This window comes from Strigops habroptila, chromosome 2, assembly GCF_004027225.2.
Source record: "Strigops habroptila isolate Jane chromosome 2, bStrHab1.2.pri, whole genome shotgun sequence".
NCBI lineage: Eukaryota > Metazoa > Chordata > Aves > Psittaciformes > Psittacidae > Strigops > Strigops habroptila.
Window position 1 is genome coordinate 116,248,506 of NC_044278.2, and position 15,240 is coordinate 116,263,745.

The 15,240-nt window shown below is 38.3% G+C and overlaps 1 protein-coding gene across 31 annotated transcripts in view; it reads right to left on the reverse strand.

Annotated features, from left to right (window-relative positions):
- Nucleotides 1-15,240, reverse strand: part of DLG2 (discs large MAGUK scaffold protein 2) — a 997,741-nt gene that overhangs the window by 487,601 nt on the left and 494,900 nt on the right. For 2 of the 31 annotated variants that reach the window (XM_030474574.1, XM_030474558.1), the window contains exon 1: nucleotides 8,159-8,546. The exons of 27 other annotated variants lie outside the window; for them this stretch is intronic. In XM_030474574.1, coding sequence (XP_030330434.1) covers nucleotides 8,159-8,236 — 78 coding nt within the window. In that variant the 5' untranslated portion in view covers nucleotides 8,237-8,546. Of the gene's footprint in view, nucleotides 1-8,158; nucleotides 8,547-15,240 lie in introns of those variants that run through there. 2 more of the 31 variants (XM_032919716.1, XM_030474581.1) reach the window with 1 other exon arrangement.

Consider the following 15,240-nt stretch of genomic DNA (forward strand, 5'->3'; position numbering starts at 1 on the left):
CTCCGACTAGTTAATACTGGCTAAGATTTATTAATTGGTTAACTAATAATAGCTGAACATCATGAGTCACTCAGCATAGTGCTGGTATCATCACTGGTCATCTCAGAAGAGCTAAGATTTGCAAAAGGTACATAAGCTTCACATACTTTCTCTGTATCTAAAGGCAGTCATTTCCAAATAGGCTTGCAATGTGAGGAGTTGGAAATGTGAGGACCCTTGTTTTTTCTGTTTTCTGAGGTATATGGAAGCTGCTGTGAAAAAGAGAGCTTCCGTCTTCAGAACAGTTTGTCAAAGCTTCACATGACATTTGGGCCTCCTTCCTGGTGGCAAAACCCCTCATATTGCATGCACTAACTAATCCCTTGATTCTTTCAAATTGCTCATCTGAAACTGCTAGCATATAATATAACTATAACCAAGCTTTCCCTGACATGCATCAACATTTTAAGTAGTGTATGGCTGAGAAATTTTTTTGCATCATAAAAAAAAAAGTGCCTCCTTTAAAATAATCTGTCTTGAGAATCATGACATGACAATAATTTTAAGTTTTACTAAAGCTGTTTACACACAGGTCTTTGGCAGGATGCCTTCTAGTGGGAGCAAGTTACATACCAGCTATAGTGGTCCATATAGTATATTAAAAACATGTAAAGTACAATTTGATAATCTACCCTAGGAACTAATGCGAGAATTTTCATCTGTTTTTCTCCAGAGACTCTTAATGCCAAAGGACAGATTGTTTCTTGTCAGTGTTTCAAACTGATCTCTATTTGCAAACATAGTGAGTGATGCCAAATGCAGTTCTGAACACAAATCAAACAGCTATTTTATTATGCACTGTTTTCAATTGCATATTCAGGACAGAGAGGCAAGTAATGCAAAACCCCCATACTTGCACATCACACGGAGCCATTTTCATAATATACTTGAACACTGCATAAAAATGCAAAGAAATAAACCAATTCCAATAAAATAATAAGCACCTTATGAATTAAATATTATATTCACAAGGCTACACACTGGGATTTAACAGAACATGATATACAGTGTAGACCAAAATACAAATACAGTAGATAAATTACTTTTTAAGAAAATAAAACAAACCAAGGAGAAAATGACAAATTAATTATTGAATTAAAACAGGAGAAAGAAATGGAGATTTCTTTTTTTCCTTTGGGAAAAAAAAACCAAAAACCCAAACCAAACACAGTAGCTTGTAGCCAATGATAATAAACCTACTTATTCATTAGAAGCAGATCCAAACTGATTCCATTTGAGTCACAGCATGAGCATTCAAAGTAGCAATTAGCGTGACCATCCATGTGGCAGTTGTTTTCTGTCCGTCTTGATTTCATTTTTAAGCAAACAAGATGAAATTTCACTGTAAAAGAGTTACTTAACCTGTTTTTAAGATGATCTCAACACTGACTAAATCAGCAAAGGAGAAAGAGTTTTAAGTGTCATGCTACAGACACCTATGGATCATGATTTTGTTGTACCTGACAGGCAAATGCATAAAGCAGTGTGTGTGCCAGGATGACAATGCGTGGGGGAGAGAAGAGGCATCACCAATATATGGCAGCCAGCTAAGTTTAATTCAGAGTCTTCTTAGGTTAAATCGAAGCAAAAGAGAGAATATATTCTGTTCTTTATAAAGAGCTCACGTATAGCTGATTAACAGGTACTTCTTTAATGAACAAAAGCTAATTTAAACAGGAGTTCCCCTTATTGCTCAGTAATCACTACAGGTAGGTGCTGGGCCTGGGCAGATGGAATGGGCAAGCAAAAAAGTTTCAAATCCCTCACAGATGACAAAACCCCCAAAAGTTACTCTGAAGTAAAGGATTGCAAAGGATTAATTTCAGTACTTTACTGTTGATCAGTATCTTACTTTAAAACATCACTCTTGCATTTTTCATGATTAATTGAATTTGTTTATTATTATTGTTATGGTGATTGTGACATGGATGTGAGTTATGAGCACAATAAATCTCTACTTAAGCAGCTTATCCTTACTGTTATATATTAATCATGGCACATATGGAATTATAACTAACTGCAAAATAAAAGGGAGGGGGGAAGGGTTGAGTAGATATGTGTGTTTCTGGATTAAATCACAGTGTAAGAAAATGTCTTAGAATTCCAACTGTGCTGTGCTAAAAAAGTAAAAAATCAAAAAGGCACAATGAGCTCTGGATACAGGAACACTTGCATATTTTTCTCTGCACAGTTATGTGTGAAAAGACAAGATCTCTCCATAAAACTGTAAAATAGAGCACTTACAAAGTCCATTTGAAAAGATTCCCCCAGGGATTTGAGATAGCTCCAGTATCTTTTCAAACAGGTAGTTCTACAAATAAGTCATGTGCTTTTGTCATCCCATTGAATCTGGTCAACGTGGGTCCTCTTTTGCCCAAATACAAATAAAACTTTCCACCTGCCCTTACAGCATGTGGCAGCTACATGAGAAATCCCTTAGAGAAGCAGTCATATCACCTTTAGCCAAGGCAATAAATAGACCTGCAAGTTTTATCACTTCATCTCAACCCCAGTGGACTGGAAATAATTTGGTAAGCTCTGGTTTGAAAGAGAGAACTTGTTAAGAAATCTCAGGTATACATGCAAATATTGAAGGAAAGAGAGTTAGAGAGTTTATCTTGTTTGGAACTAAATATATATATCTAAAAATACTGTAAGGACAAATGTGTTTAACTGGTATGCTTTATGATTTCTTAATCACAGTTTCTATTCTATGTTGCAAGTAATTACTGTTTCAAGTGAACTTATCTCTTTCAAATTAGATTGCGGGGCTGCTACTTGTAAACAAAGTAAAAATGAAACAAGAATACATAGCCTAGAACAGCCTACTCTGCAATTAGCTATACTAAAATACAGATATGAGAATGATCTAGATATCAAGTGTCATCTTGAATTGAGGAGTTAATTGTCGCTGTTGCCAGGACAGTCAGAAAAGGCATTAAATATGCCTGCATTTACTGACAATTTTTTTGTTACACACCACAGGTTTTTTTAACCTCTTCAGGCAGTTCTTCCTCTTTTTGCAAATATTTCGTTGTAGGCTGACAGACTACCAAGGTTTGTCCAAAACAACTCTAAACCCAGGCACACTGAATGGAAAACTGCTGGACTATCTTATCTAGTCTTATCTAGCCTGCACTACATTACATTTAAATCTAGTCACTTAAAATGATACTGTTCAATTTATGAATGTTGCTTATGGGTAATCTTTATTTTTATTTACAACTGATAGTCCAGAAAGTGCATGCTTTTTGTATCATTATATATACACCATAGACCTATTTTTAAAAGTTAAATTGCTTGTCTTGAATTATGAAATTAATAAATGAGTTAAACTGGAATGATAAACTAACTCTTCAAGGGTAATATATATATTCTCAAATATAGGACATTAGTTCTTCAACCTGATAACACCGTGAGAGCACTTAGGCATCTAAAAAACTCGAAAGAATACTGAAAATCTTATACTGTAAAAGGATGGTGAAAGTCAACTTATTTAAATGCTTTACATGGGCCCTGTTGTTTTGCTCCCAAAAATAATGTACAAGGAGAAACCTCCTCTTAAAGTGAGTGTTGTCTTCAGATGTAAAATCTCAACAACATGACTAATTCTAGCAGCCATTGTAATTTGGGTCTAACGGTTCAAACGTGTTCCACATCTGAACCGGTAGAAAAAGTTGTATTCAACTTTCTCATTGAAAATAAATGATAGGATGACTTTGGCAAGTCTTTCCCCCTGTTGATATTGAATCCTTAAACCCAAATTCTATTAATATAGTGAAGCATTATCAGAAGCTTTTTCACGCTGCTTTAGTTCACCCTCTCAGATCAACATGATTAATTGCTCAGTTACTTTTCTGTACCTCTTCCAATCATTTAGAGTACTGATTTTTACAGCATAACCACATGCAGTTACCATCTCTTGATTTCTGCTTGATTGTGGTTTAATGAGAAAAATTCAAGACATCAATCTTTGCTTTAAGTTATTCTAGTTCCAATGTTCAAGTGATCACGTTTACTCTCATAACAATAATCTTCTCATGTAACAAACTCAAGGCATTTTAATAACTTTAATAAAATAGGTAAGAGCAAAGCTGCCTTGAAAGGAGTTCAGTTAATCTCAGGCAATATTAGTAGCAGCATTCCCTGGACACTAAATATTTCGCTACTTGAAGGCAGGAGTAACACTAGCAACCAAGCCAAGACAACCATATTGCAATAGAATTCATAGGTAACAACAGCAATATATACCAGAAAAAGTAAACTCTTTAATCCAGCCTAATAAAAATGGTAACGTGTAAGAAACTTGGACATGCTTGAGTTTTCCATGGTAAAATGAGACCATTAAGAGAAATTAATAGGCGTTCTCCCATTTTACTTCTAGAGATAAGAAATTTTAGCCTGGACTGGTTGGGAAAAAAGGGGTTTAACTTCTCAAAGTTTTTGTTATTTTGGTTTGGTTTTTTCCCCCCAAAATATTTTGTTCCATTTCTGAATTACAATAAGATTTTTCAATATATTATAATAATATGATTCTAAAAATATGGCTCAAAAATACTGGTGCACACTACTTAACTTGAAAGAAGGGTTAACATAATGGTTAGGACACCTAAGGCTGCCATGCATCCAGTTCTTCCCATATGTCTTCTCTACTCTCCAGATGAAACTTTAACAGTAAGAGTACATGTCTGGGTTTTAGAAGCCTAACATCTACCAGGAAGTCCTTAAGTCGTATGTGGGAGTCAATGAGACAGTGTCCTACCAGAGTGTCCAACTCATCTGACCACAGCCTCTAAGGAGATGCCAGGCTGGGCAGGAAGCAAGGACTGGAAATGCAAGCCAGGAGCAGCAGTGCTGGCACTTGACTCCACTGTACTGGTTAGGGAGATAAGAAAAACAGCCCAGGAGCTACCACAGGTCTTAATGAGAAGAAATTCACCTCCTCCCTTTGATCTCCCAACTCCTTGACGCTTACTGGTATCCTTTACCCTTCCCCTTTCACCAGGTCCCAAAACAGCTTCTGCAGCACAGGCCAAGTTCTGGCTCCTGAGAGCCCCTAGTCCTGAGGCAGAAATTCTGCAGGGCAGAGAGTATCAAGATCAAGCATGTCCCACTTATTTCAAAGGAATTTGTGTGCCAGGTCTCCCAGAAGCAAGGACTGACATATTTGGATATGGGGAGATGAGCACTTGGTGGGGTACAGAGAGATGAGGGTATGGAGATGGGAGCTGCAGCTTTGGAAAAGATGGGAGCTCTGGAGACAGTGAGGGCCAAGCCCATTCACATCACCACAACTAGACACCCTCATGCAGGTATGGGAGCACACATAGAGGAGCACCACCCTGTCACATTAATGCCCTCTTAGCAAGTCCTACAAAGGACTGCCCAAATCATCATCCCTTCTCTTGTCTTTGTCTGCACCCCCTGACACTGCATGGTCTGTTTTGTACCTTGGAAGGTCTACTTCCCTAAATAACCACCTGAGAGATCCAAATTCAAGTCCTCTCCCTGCACAATCCTGGCCCAAAGCATTTTAAAGAACTGCACTGTCAGGATGTGCATATGTGTGTGTGCGCACATGAGTCCATGCCATAACCCCCTTCTGCCATTTCACCCCCCAATTTTCTTCCTGATCCTAAGAAAACAAATAGGCTCATACAAAATTTGCTTCTTGGAAATACTCCTTAAAAAAATTCTTGACTTGTACTCATCCAAAGCAGCTACACAACACAGAAAAACCTGGTGTGAAGCTATATTCTTCCCCCCTATCCAGATTTTAACTGCAAGAAAGTCTTTGTGCATGCGTAGGCTATTAGGAATTATTGCTGTATGTTATTACCTCCAAAAGCACATTAGGAAAACAATGTTTAATTCAAATCATGCACATGGAGAAAAAGCTAATTATTCTCCCAGAAAAAAAGGTAAAACTGCATAATAATTTGATTATTCAACCATTATATAAAAAAAAGACAAAACCAAAACAAGTCATGCAATTAAATAATATTTTAAGTGTACTTTTTAATAGACCTATTTGCATATCTGCATTCTCCTGTTACCAAGGTACTGCACTGAAGATGTCAGTGTTGATCAGCTTCCAATCATCAATAGCACTTATTGAAACAGCATCCTGCTAGGAATTTGAATTTTCTGCCTTTATTGGAGTACACCATTGATTTATGGAAAAATAAAACAAAATTAAAACCAAGCCCTGATTATGGAATTAACCTCCAAGAAAGAAGTCTTCTTTCTGATATAAGCCAATAAGTAAACATTTTACACTATGTTGTCTTGCATACTTATTGACTTCTGGCAAAAATAAAATTCCCTTGCAAACATGCTAGCAGCATGCTCAAGCAATGTTGAAAAAGCAGCTTTTCTATAAAAATGATGAGGCTTGAAAGCTTGAACAGAATGGACCTCAGTTATCTTGATTATTTTGATAGTCTTATAAGCTGAATAAGTAGCATTATAATAGATTTATACAGAAATATTTCAAATACCTTAAGACAAAGAGGTAAAAAAAGCCAACATTTTTAAAGCATCCCTTTAGTCTCTGTTACAAGACTAGATATATTCTCTTAGTGAATACTCTGGCACAGTTTTATGAGAATTTACAAGGTTTTTGGAACAATCTATAAACATACATGCTTTAAACAACCCAGACTAAATCTATTTATAAAGCTGCTGAGTGAGCCCCACTGTGCCAGCAGTGGAATGTGTCCACTCATCCTGCCTCTGTCATCTTGGAGGAAGCCTGAAAGCGAATGTTCCTCTGGAGGGAGCCCCTCAGGACTAGCGAAGATCCAGACTGCAACTTTTTTTCCTCCCATAGCAAGATGCAAACAGCGGGAGAGTTTATATGATGCCCTCTGTTTTTAGCAGCAAGAAAAGTTTTACAGTCCCCTGTATCTGAATTTCTATTTTCCCTTATTCATATGATGCGAAATATATGAATCACTATTATTTGGATAACTTCCCAATGGCTTGGATGTTTAAATTTCAGAGTTATCACACAGCACCTTTTTAGTCCCTGGGAATATTTTGCAGAAAAAGGAAATCTCTGCCCATTCTTCCCTCACTGACCATAAATATAATGTATTTTTGCTAATAATTTTCTCTAGGTGAAGAGCTTTTCTAGGTAGAGAGGAATTCAGGCAATAGATAATCATTTAATGAATTGGTGGCTGTATTACATAGCATAAGACATATCAAAGATATAATAAAGCAACCCATTTATAAATTCTTTGACTACATTAAAGACAGCAAGAAAAAGAAGAAGCCATCATTACCAGGCTAATGAAGTAACTTTATAACATTACATTGAAGTTTTTTCCCCCAATCTAATGTTGAGCTTATAAAAGAGGTATTAGTTCCATTTTCAAAATGGTTAATTTAGACCTTACTGGAATGCAGGTCTACTAACTAAATGCTTTCTATATTTAGCACAAAAGGCAATTGTCTTGATAACCCCCAGTTATCACTACTGCAAATTCTAAACCAATTTAAGTTTTGCTCATAGAGAAAAAAAGACAGAAGAATCTTAACCTACAGGGACTCCCAAAAAACAGATGGTTAGACATAGTTAAAATTTATGAGAAGAAAAATACTGAAAGACAGTACTGACCATTTTTACATATCTTTTTAAATAAGAGGGATCCCTGCTGCAGCACAGTTTCAACAAGTATCGTGACACAAAATTCTCAAACATTATAAATGCTTAACATGCTATTACATTCTCACTGGTCCCACACTAGAATAGAATATACAAGCAGCAAATAGTCAATGGTTATTTAAGAGCCTTATACTGTACTAGTAAAAATAATGCAGCACAGCAACAAGTTCACTGGAGTGCTCCCTTAACACACAATATACCACATGTACAGCCGTTTATCTTGAAAGAAAAAAATTAATAAAAGAGGGCATAAAGACTTTTGAAAGGATCTTCTCCCGGTATTTAACAGTATGCAAAGTATACAAGGATTCTTGCGTGAAATCATGAATAGCAATAGGTCGTTTTTCAGGGTATTAAAAAAAAAAAAAAGCTAACCAGACACACAACAGGATGCCAGTAGGCAGCTTGCATGAGACATAAGGCTTTATATTCCCACTAGGAACATACCTTCTCTGTTTTTGCTTTCCTGGCGTTATGCACAAACCTGCGTCCCAGCTTCTTGGCATACCAGATAGAAGCAAACATTGTGGTGATGAAGATTTCAGCCTGAATATGCAGCGCACAAGAAAAAGCCAAAAAAACTTCCCCCACAGCTGAGATACAAATCTAATGCTGGTTAAGGTCTCTCAACTATGCTGTTGCTCTGTCAGGTCCTCTCATGCTGTCTTCCACACAAAAACAAACCACCCAGTGTGGCCAGTCTGCAGGTGTATTTACATACTGCCAGCAGGAAGTCCAGGGTGAGGCATCTTTGCATCCAGCTCACATCCAGTCTGCTAAGTGCTTGTCTGCAGTTCTTTAGCACTGTCACCACAAACTACATATGTGTCAGTATGAAAGGAAGCTGCAGTAAACTACTGTAGCAGACAGCTCACCTCCTCTCCTCCTGTTCTGAAATTTAACTCCTTGGTTCTCTCTCTGATTTGCTAGCATGCAACAGAAACAGCAGCAGTTCAAATCTGAGATATACAGCACTGCAGAAAAGGAAAGGGGTACAGAAGTGCCAAAAATAGATTTGTATATTAACTATTAAGGTGAAGGAACAGGTGTTTTATGTGTTTCAGTGCAATTAAGATATGAAAGAAAAATGGATTTTACTTTGTTCTAGTGGTTTGGGATCTATCCAGAGGTATTTTTGTTACCTAGCCTCGGTTCACAACAGAAAGACATCATAGCTGTTCAGTTCATTTGCTGATGTCATACGTGCTTTGCCAAAGGATGTAAGACTCATGCAAGGACTTATCTTTTCCTTTGATAATGGCTCCAGAAAAAGGAAAAACATCCTTTTTTTTCTGTTTGTTTTTAAATTAATCTGTAACTTCTGCCCTACCAAAGCTTGCTTTTCCTCTTATTGCAAGTTATTTTACAATAGAAGTTAGAAGAGCTTATGAATGCCTATTTTTGCAGTGAAACAGCAATGTACTATTTTCCTTTTGTCACACATATCAGCTTTAACCCCTGCACTTCTCTTCAGTTATAATCTCTAAACAATAAGCAGAAACATATCCCTTTTGGCTCCAGACATATGACTAACCAGATGTTCCTCCCAGCCAGAGGCAGTATCAAAGCTGCAAACTTACAGGGTTCATAGCTAGGTATTGTATTTGATAATACCTTCTATTATAGGACAAATCCTGCCCATTGCCCTTCCACCTACAATTATGGATATACCAGCATATGGGAGAACCACTGCTGTCCTGTGTGCAGGACTGCATTCAGGATGCACACAACAAGAATAATTTCTGCTCTGCTATTCTTTGGTAAAGAGCAAATCAAAACAAATAGATCCACAGCAAAAGAAATAGTCATAGCAATCTAGTATAGGACTCTTGGGGCCAAGAAAACACTTCTTCTGCCCCAATGTTTTCAGAGAATGGCTGAAACTGTCTTCTCCAGGGTGCATGAATTCAGAAGGCAAAATCTTCTACTCCCACTTAAAACTTACACAGAACATCTAAATTGCTGGAGCTGGATGGCACTGCCCAAGCTGTGAGCCTGAAGGCATATACTGCTCAATTCCACTAAGATTATAAAGAGTTCAAAGAATTCCTTCAACACATTTTAAAATGGCAAGTTGGTGTTAAATTGAAATTCCTAGAGAGCGACTTTTTTTGTCAAGGAAACTCCAAGGTGTAGGTTTAGGTTTTGCTTGACATCTAAAATCTTCTGACAAAGTATTTGGTAACTAGTAATATTTCTGGGAAGACAATGCTTTCTAATTACTTCCAATTTGGACATTTAGTTATACCTGGTGATCAGAAAGTTGTAAGATCACCAGACAGTAAAATCTTGTCTTATCTGGACTACAATTGATATATAAGAGCTATCTGTCTGTAACACCACTCCAACACTGAACTCTGGGCTGATAGCAAGATGGATTCTCCAAGGTACAAACCCCCTTATTATGCCATGTAGCAGACTTGCACCACTCTCCACATTTATGGGATGACAGAGTGCCCCATAATGGAGGGAAGGGAAGAGAAGGAAGAAAGATGGCCTGAAAAACTTAGGAAGAAATCAGAGATCTTGTTTCTAGCTGGGATATCACTGTAAGGAAACATGGATGGTAAAAAAAGAGAAACAAGAAGCAGCAACATCATTACACAGCTTAATCAACACTGTAAATGTTAAAGTAAAAAGAACAGGAAAAAAAAAAACCCTCATGTTTTATCTGCACAAACAGTAGAACACCTCTCCCACTCTGCTCCCATGCTTTCATGAAGAGAATAAGTATAATTTGACATCATTGCACTACAACAAAAAGAAGAGTACATTCTCTCAAGCAACTATTTATATAGTCTTATGTATGTTAGGCTGCTGAGAAAAATCAAAGGAAACACTCATTAAACAATAAACCCTCCTTTTTATGACTTCCATCATCAACATTAGCAGCTTTACTGAACTATTTATTCAGGAAAAATAGAGAGCAATAAAAAGCCACAATTCATCCCACTTAAAGGAAAAAAAAAAAAAAGGAATACATTGTTCACTTAAGGAATAATGACAAAGCAGTAGGGAGGTAATTTTCTCCACCCACTGAAAACGTTAGATCAGGAAGAATAAATCTCACCAAATACCTAATTCTGATTCTAATCAGAAGTGCGTTTTAACTATTTGCATGCAATTGCAGATATATTCAAACCCTACAACATAGAAATGGCCAGGCTATAAGCCATTTTCTTTACAGCTCCATCATGCAGTAGTCTGCCATATATTGTCAATAGTATGTTTATTAGACCTGTACTGGTACCCAGGGCATTTATTATTATTAAATGTTGCTGTAACCCTAACAGAGCCTGCATTTTACAGAAGTGCTACAAGCCAAACTGCTTTAGAAGAACTGAAGCTCCTAGCTGCTGTCTGCTCTGAGGAGTAATATGTACTTTTAACTTGCTCACTGAAGTGCTATGTTACAAGGGCAGAGAGATGCATGCAATTGAAGAGCAATACTGTCACAGACAGCAGATAATCAGTTAGGAGCAAATTTTACAAGGGGTTTCTTGCTGCAGAGAAGTCCATGGTTTTCAGTAAACCAAACCACATCTACACTATACATTACATTGCATTTTTATGCCTCTATAAGAAGAATTGGTCTTACCCCAGGTAGATGCATGGGATAAGCATAAAGTGACTACAGTGTCGAATCCTATGATTTTTATAACATGGATCCCCAACATTGCAAGCAACAGCAATTGATGCTCAGTACTGAAATAGATGGTCATTTCAAACACCTTGCCAACTGTTTGTGTGCACTGAGCATCACCAGTATTTCTGATGGTTAACCTCCTCTTTCAGCTTTAACACCGCTGTTTTACTTAAGCTGCTCATGGGAGGAAGTGCAGCTTTGCTTTAGACAGGGCATTAATCTTCTCTTAAGGGATAACTTTTCACAGTGCACACGTGGGGTGTCAACCTCCCCCTCGCACACCTGTGGTGAAGATAGATGTTAGTTGTAGATTCTGTTTCTCTCTCCTACCTCTCTCTGAATATATACACACAGTAGTCATAAAACGTGATGACAGGGCCATTTAAAATACAAATACAGTTCAGCCATCAATAATGCCTTTCTTGTAAGAATAGGTAGACAGATGAAAAGATTAGTCATCCAGGGTTTGCAGAACTCTGTTTCCAGTGAAATGGACAGGGGATGGGACAAGTTAAAAATGAAATTGCAAAGATTTAAAACAATCTCTTCGCTTCAAGGTTTAGATGTTAGCACTTGGCACGCTGTGGATACAGGAACAGAGCTGATGATGTGAAACTAAGGCAGCTAGCTTTTTTTTTTTAGTACTAGGCAACCACAGATATTGATCTGGCTGACTGTACAAGCAATCATTTCCCATCCCCAGCACAACTAATTATCTTACACAGCTGCATGATGCCAAGACATATTGTTTAACAACCAGAATACTAGAAAAGGCAGGAACCTCAATGTCTGCTATTCCATCCAGAAGATATAAATTTTAGGCATTCAGACCTTACAGCAATTAAAGTAGGTGGAAGTCCCAAGGTTTAAAGACCTGATTTTTCATTCTTTGTTATAAACAGAGGCACTGCCAAGTCTGCCACAAAACCATGTCCCAAGCACCACATATACACATCTTTTAAATACCTCCAGGGATGGTGACTCCACCACTTCCCTGGGCAGCCTGTTCCAATGCTTGAAAACCCTTCTGAGGAAAACACTTTCCCTGACATACAGCCTAAACCTCTCCTGGTGCAGCTTGAGGCCATTTCCTCTTGTCCTATTCGCTTGTAACTTGGGAGAAGAGACCGACCCCACCTCTCTCCATCCTCCTTTCAGGCAGTTGTAGAGAGTGATAAGGTCCCCCTGAGCCTTCTCTTCTCCAGACTAAACCCCCCCAGGTCCCTCAGCCATTCCTCATCATACTTGTGCTCCAGGCCCTGCACCAGCTCCATTGCCCTTCTCTGGCCCCGCTCCAGCACCTCAATGTCTCTCTTGTAGTGAGGGGCCCAGCACTGAACACAGGATTCAAGGTGCAGCCTCACCAGGGCCAAACATTTAAGTTTCTGCTCATGACATTTTCTACCAGTTTTGATGTTTCATAACAGATTTTCTTTTCTCTAGTATTTTTTTTTTTTTTAATTCGATCACTTTTGTCTGGATTTTTAAGATGAGGAAATTCCAGTTGCTTAAAACCTAAATGCTTCAATGGAACATCTAAGATAATGGCCAGAATAGAACATTGTGGTTCTGAGAACAGTCACATACCCTGACAAGGAAATGTTTCAGAGAAGGGGGGGGGGGGGGGGGGGGGGGAAACAAACAACAAAAAACTAAAAAGAGGCAGAAGATGAAGGAAAATGGAGGGGAAAAAAATGGAAAAAAAAGTGAAACCGAAATGCTGTGTGTTAAGGATGGCAGAGGTTCATGCTGTCCTCTTCCAATTTAAGTTTTTATACTCCCTTAACATTTCTTGTGCCAAATCTTTTCTCTTTAGAAATTATGCTTTCAGAAATATAACCGTGACATTGCACGTTTGCCCCAGGTCTCACTTCCCTTTTAAAATACAAGATACTGCATGCAGGCATCTCCTCTGTCACTTTCTCTGATGTATGGCAGAACTGTCTTTTAGCAGAGGGCATGAAGAATTTCATACACAATGTCACAGGACTTCAGAGCAGTAAAAAAATAAAATGCAAGCATTTGCTCTCATGCATCACCTTTCAGCCTGAGGCCCTTCCCCTCCCACCCCCCATTGTGCCCTCTTCCATGCAATTATCACTTCTACTTTTCTACTTTGCTATTATTTGATGTGGTAGATGGCACTCAACTTGCTACTTGTGGTGCAACAGGTCAAGACAAGATAGGATGACGTGCTTCGCTACATAACTGCATGAAATAAAGCTTTAACTGTGGAAGCGCAAGAAATTGGAATGAAAGAAGTCCTGTGCTAAACACTAAGGCATGGGGATGTATTGTGGCACTTGACAATATAATGGCATGAGAGAATGGTTTAGATTTAGTCAGTTCTTTTCCCGCTTTTATTTGTTAAGCCTTGGAATGGAGACAAACCTAATTATGGTACTTACTTTTGATTTTAGAAATTGATTTTCCACTCTCGTTTCTGCTGGTGCATAGGAAACTCCAGTGAGTCACACAAGTAATATAACAACCACTAGCAGCCTTAGAAATAAATAAACTTGAAAAATGCCACTTTATTCTTGTCTTTGTCCCTAGTTCAGCACAGACTGGATCCTGCTTTACCTTTCTGTTTGAAATTTTTAAGTCTCTTCATGCTACGTTAAGAAATCACAACTAAAATGGTGCATAAAACACTCAGATGTGCCATTATACTGCTCAGATTCTTGTATCAAATCAAAGCGCAGTGTATGTAGTACAGTTATGTATTTGCATGGCAAGTACTCCCACAGGAAATAATATAAACTACAAAATTTATCTTTCGGGAGGGAAAAAGAAAGAAGGAACCACACATTGCAAGCAGTGCTTATGTGTGTCACCAATGCATTTTGCAAGGAACTTGCCAAATATAATCCTGAACAAAACTGAATCCAATGTAGAAACACTTATATTACAGCACTGTGTATATGACTCCCATCTTGCAGTGTTCAAGTACCTTTATTTCTTTGTACTTACAAATAAGTCTGTGTGATGATGGAGTATCATCTCTTTTTCAGAAAGGGATGAAGTAAGGCACAAAGTGATTTAATAACGGCCATAAAGGAAATGAGAGAATCTGCATGCTGCCTGGGAGCCCAAAATCTCCTCCCTCCCAGCTGTGCGGTCACAGGCTATGCCATGGCCAAAGCCAAGCAGAGGTGGCAAGCCCTCTCTATAACTCAGTTCTGTGCCAATCTGTCCACAGCAAGTGAGGAGATATCCATTTACATGTGGGTAAATGGATATCTCCATGTACATGCATTTACCTACCCACAAAGACCACAGAGATATCCTTTCCGTATGATCTTTTTTTAGCAACAGCAAATGAGGCAGCCTTTAATGAGCTGTTCATCTCACAAAGAACCCCCAAAAAACCACTGCAGGCACAAGCATGGGAATATCATCCTATCATAAACATTATTTTATTCCTGGCTGATTACAAGCTGCCTTTTCTTTCCAAGACCTCCTTAAATCTCACTTTCACTTTATCAGCCTCAAGAGCAAAATTTAAGTCAGTTTAAGCAGAATCACCACAAGTTATAGCCACTGTATCAGTGAAACAAATGGATTCCTTTGACCTAAGGTCATTTAATAGTTTGAGGTGAATATGCTTAGCCCTTATCCTTATCCAATCTCTCCAGAAAACCCTTGTGCACAAGAAATCAGGTTTCATATGAAACCTTCAGGAATTACAAGTGATGACATCAAGTGGGATAGCTATAAACCAGCTGCATGCCACCACATCCTTGTAGGCAGACACATGTATATGTACTTGGGTGGGCTGAGCTCATTCAGCACATTTCCAAGCAGCAGCAGAGTCCCTGCAGCACATGCACACAACAGCGTCACCTCAAGAAGCTGGGCTGCCCTTGGTCACTCTTCCAAG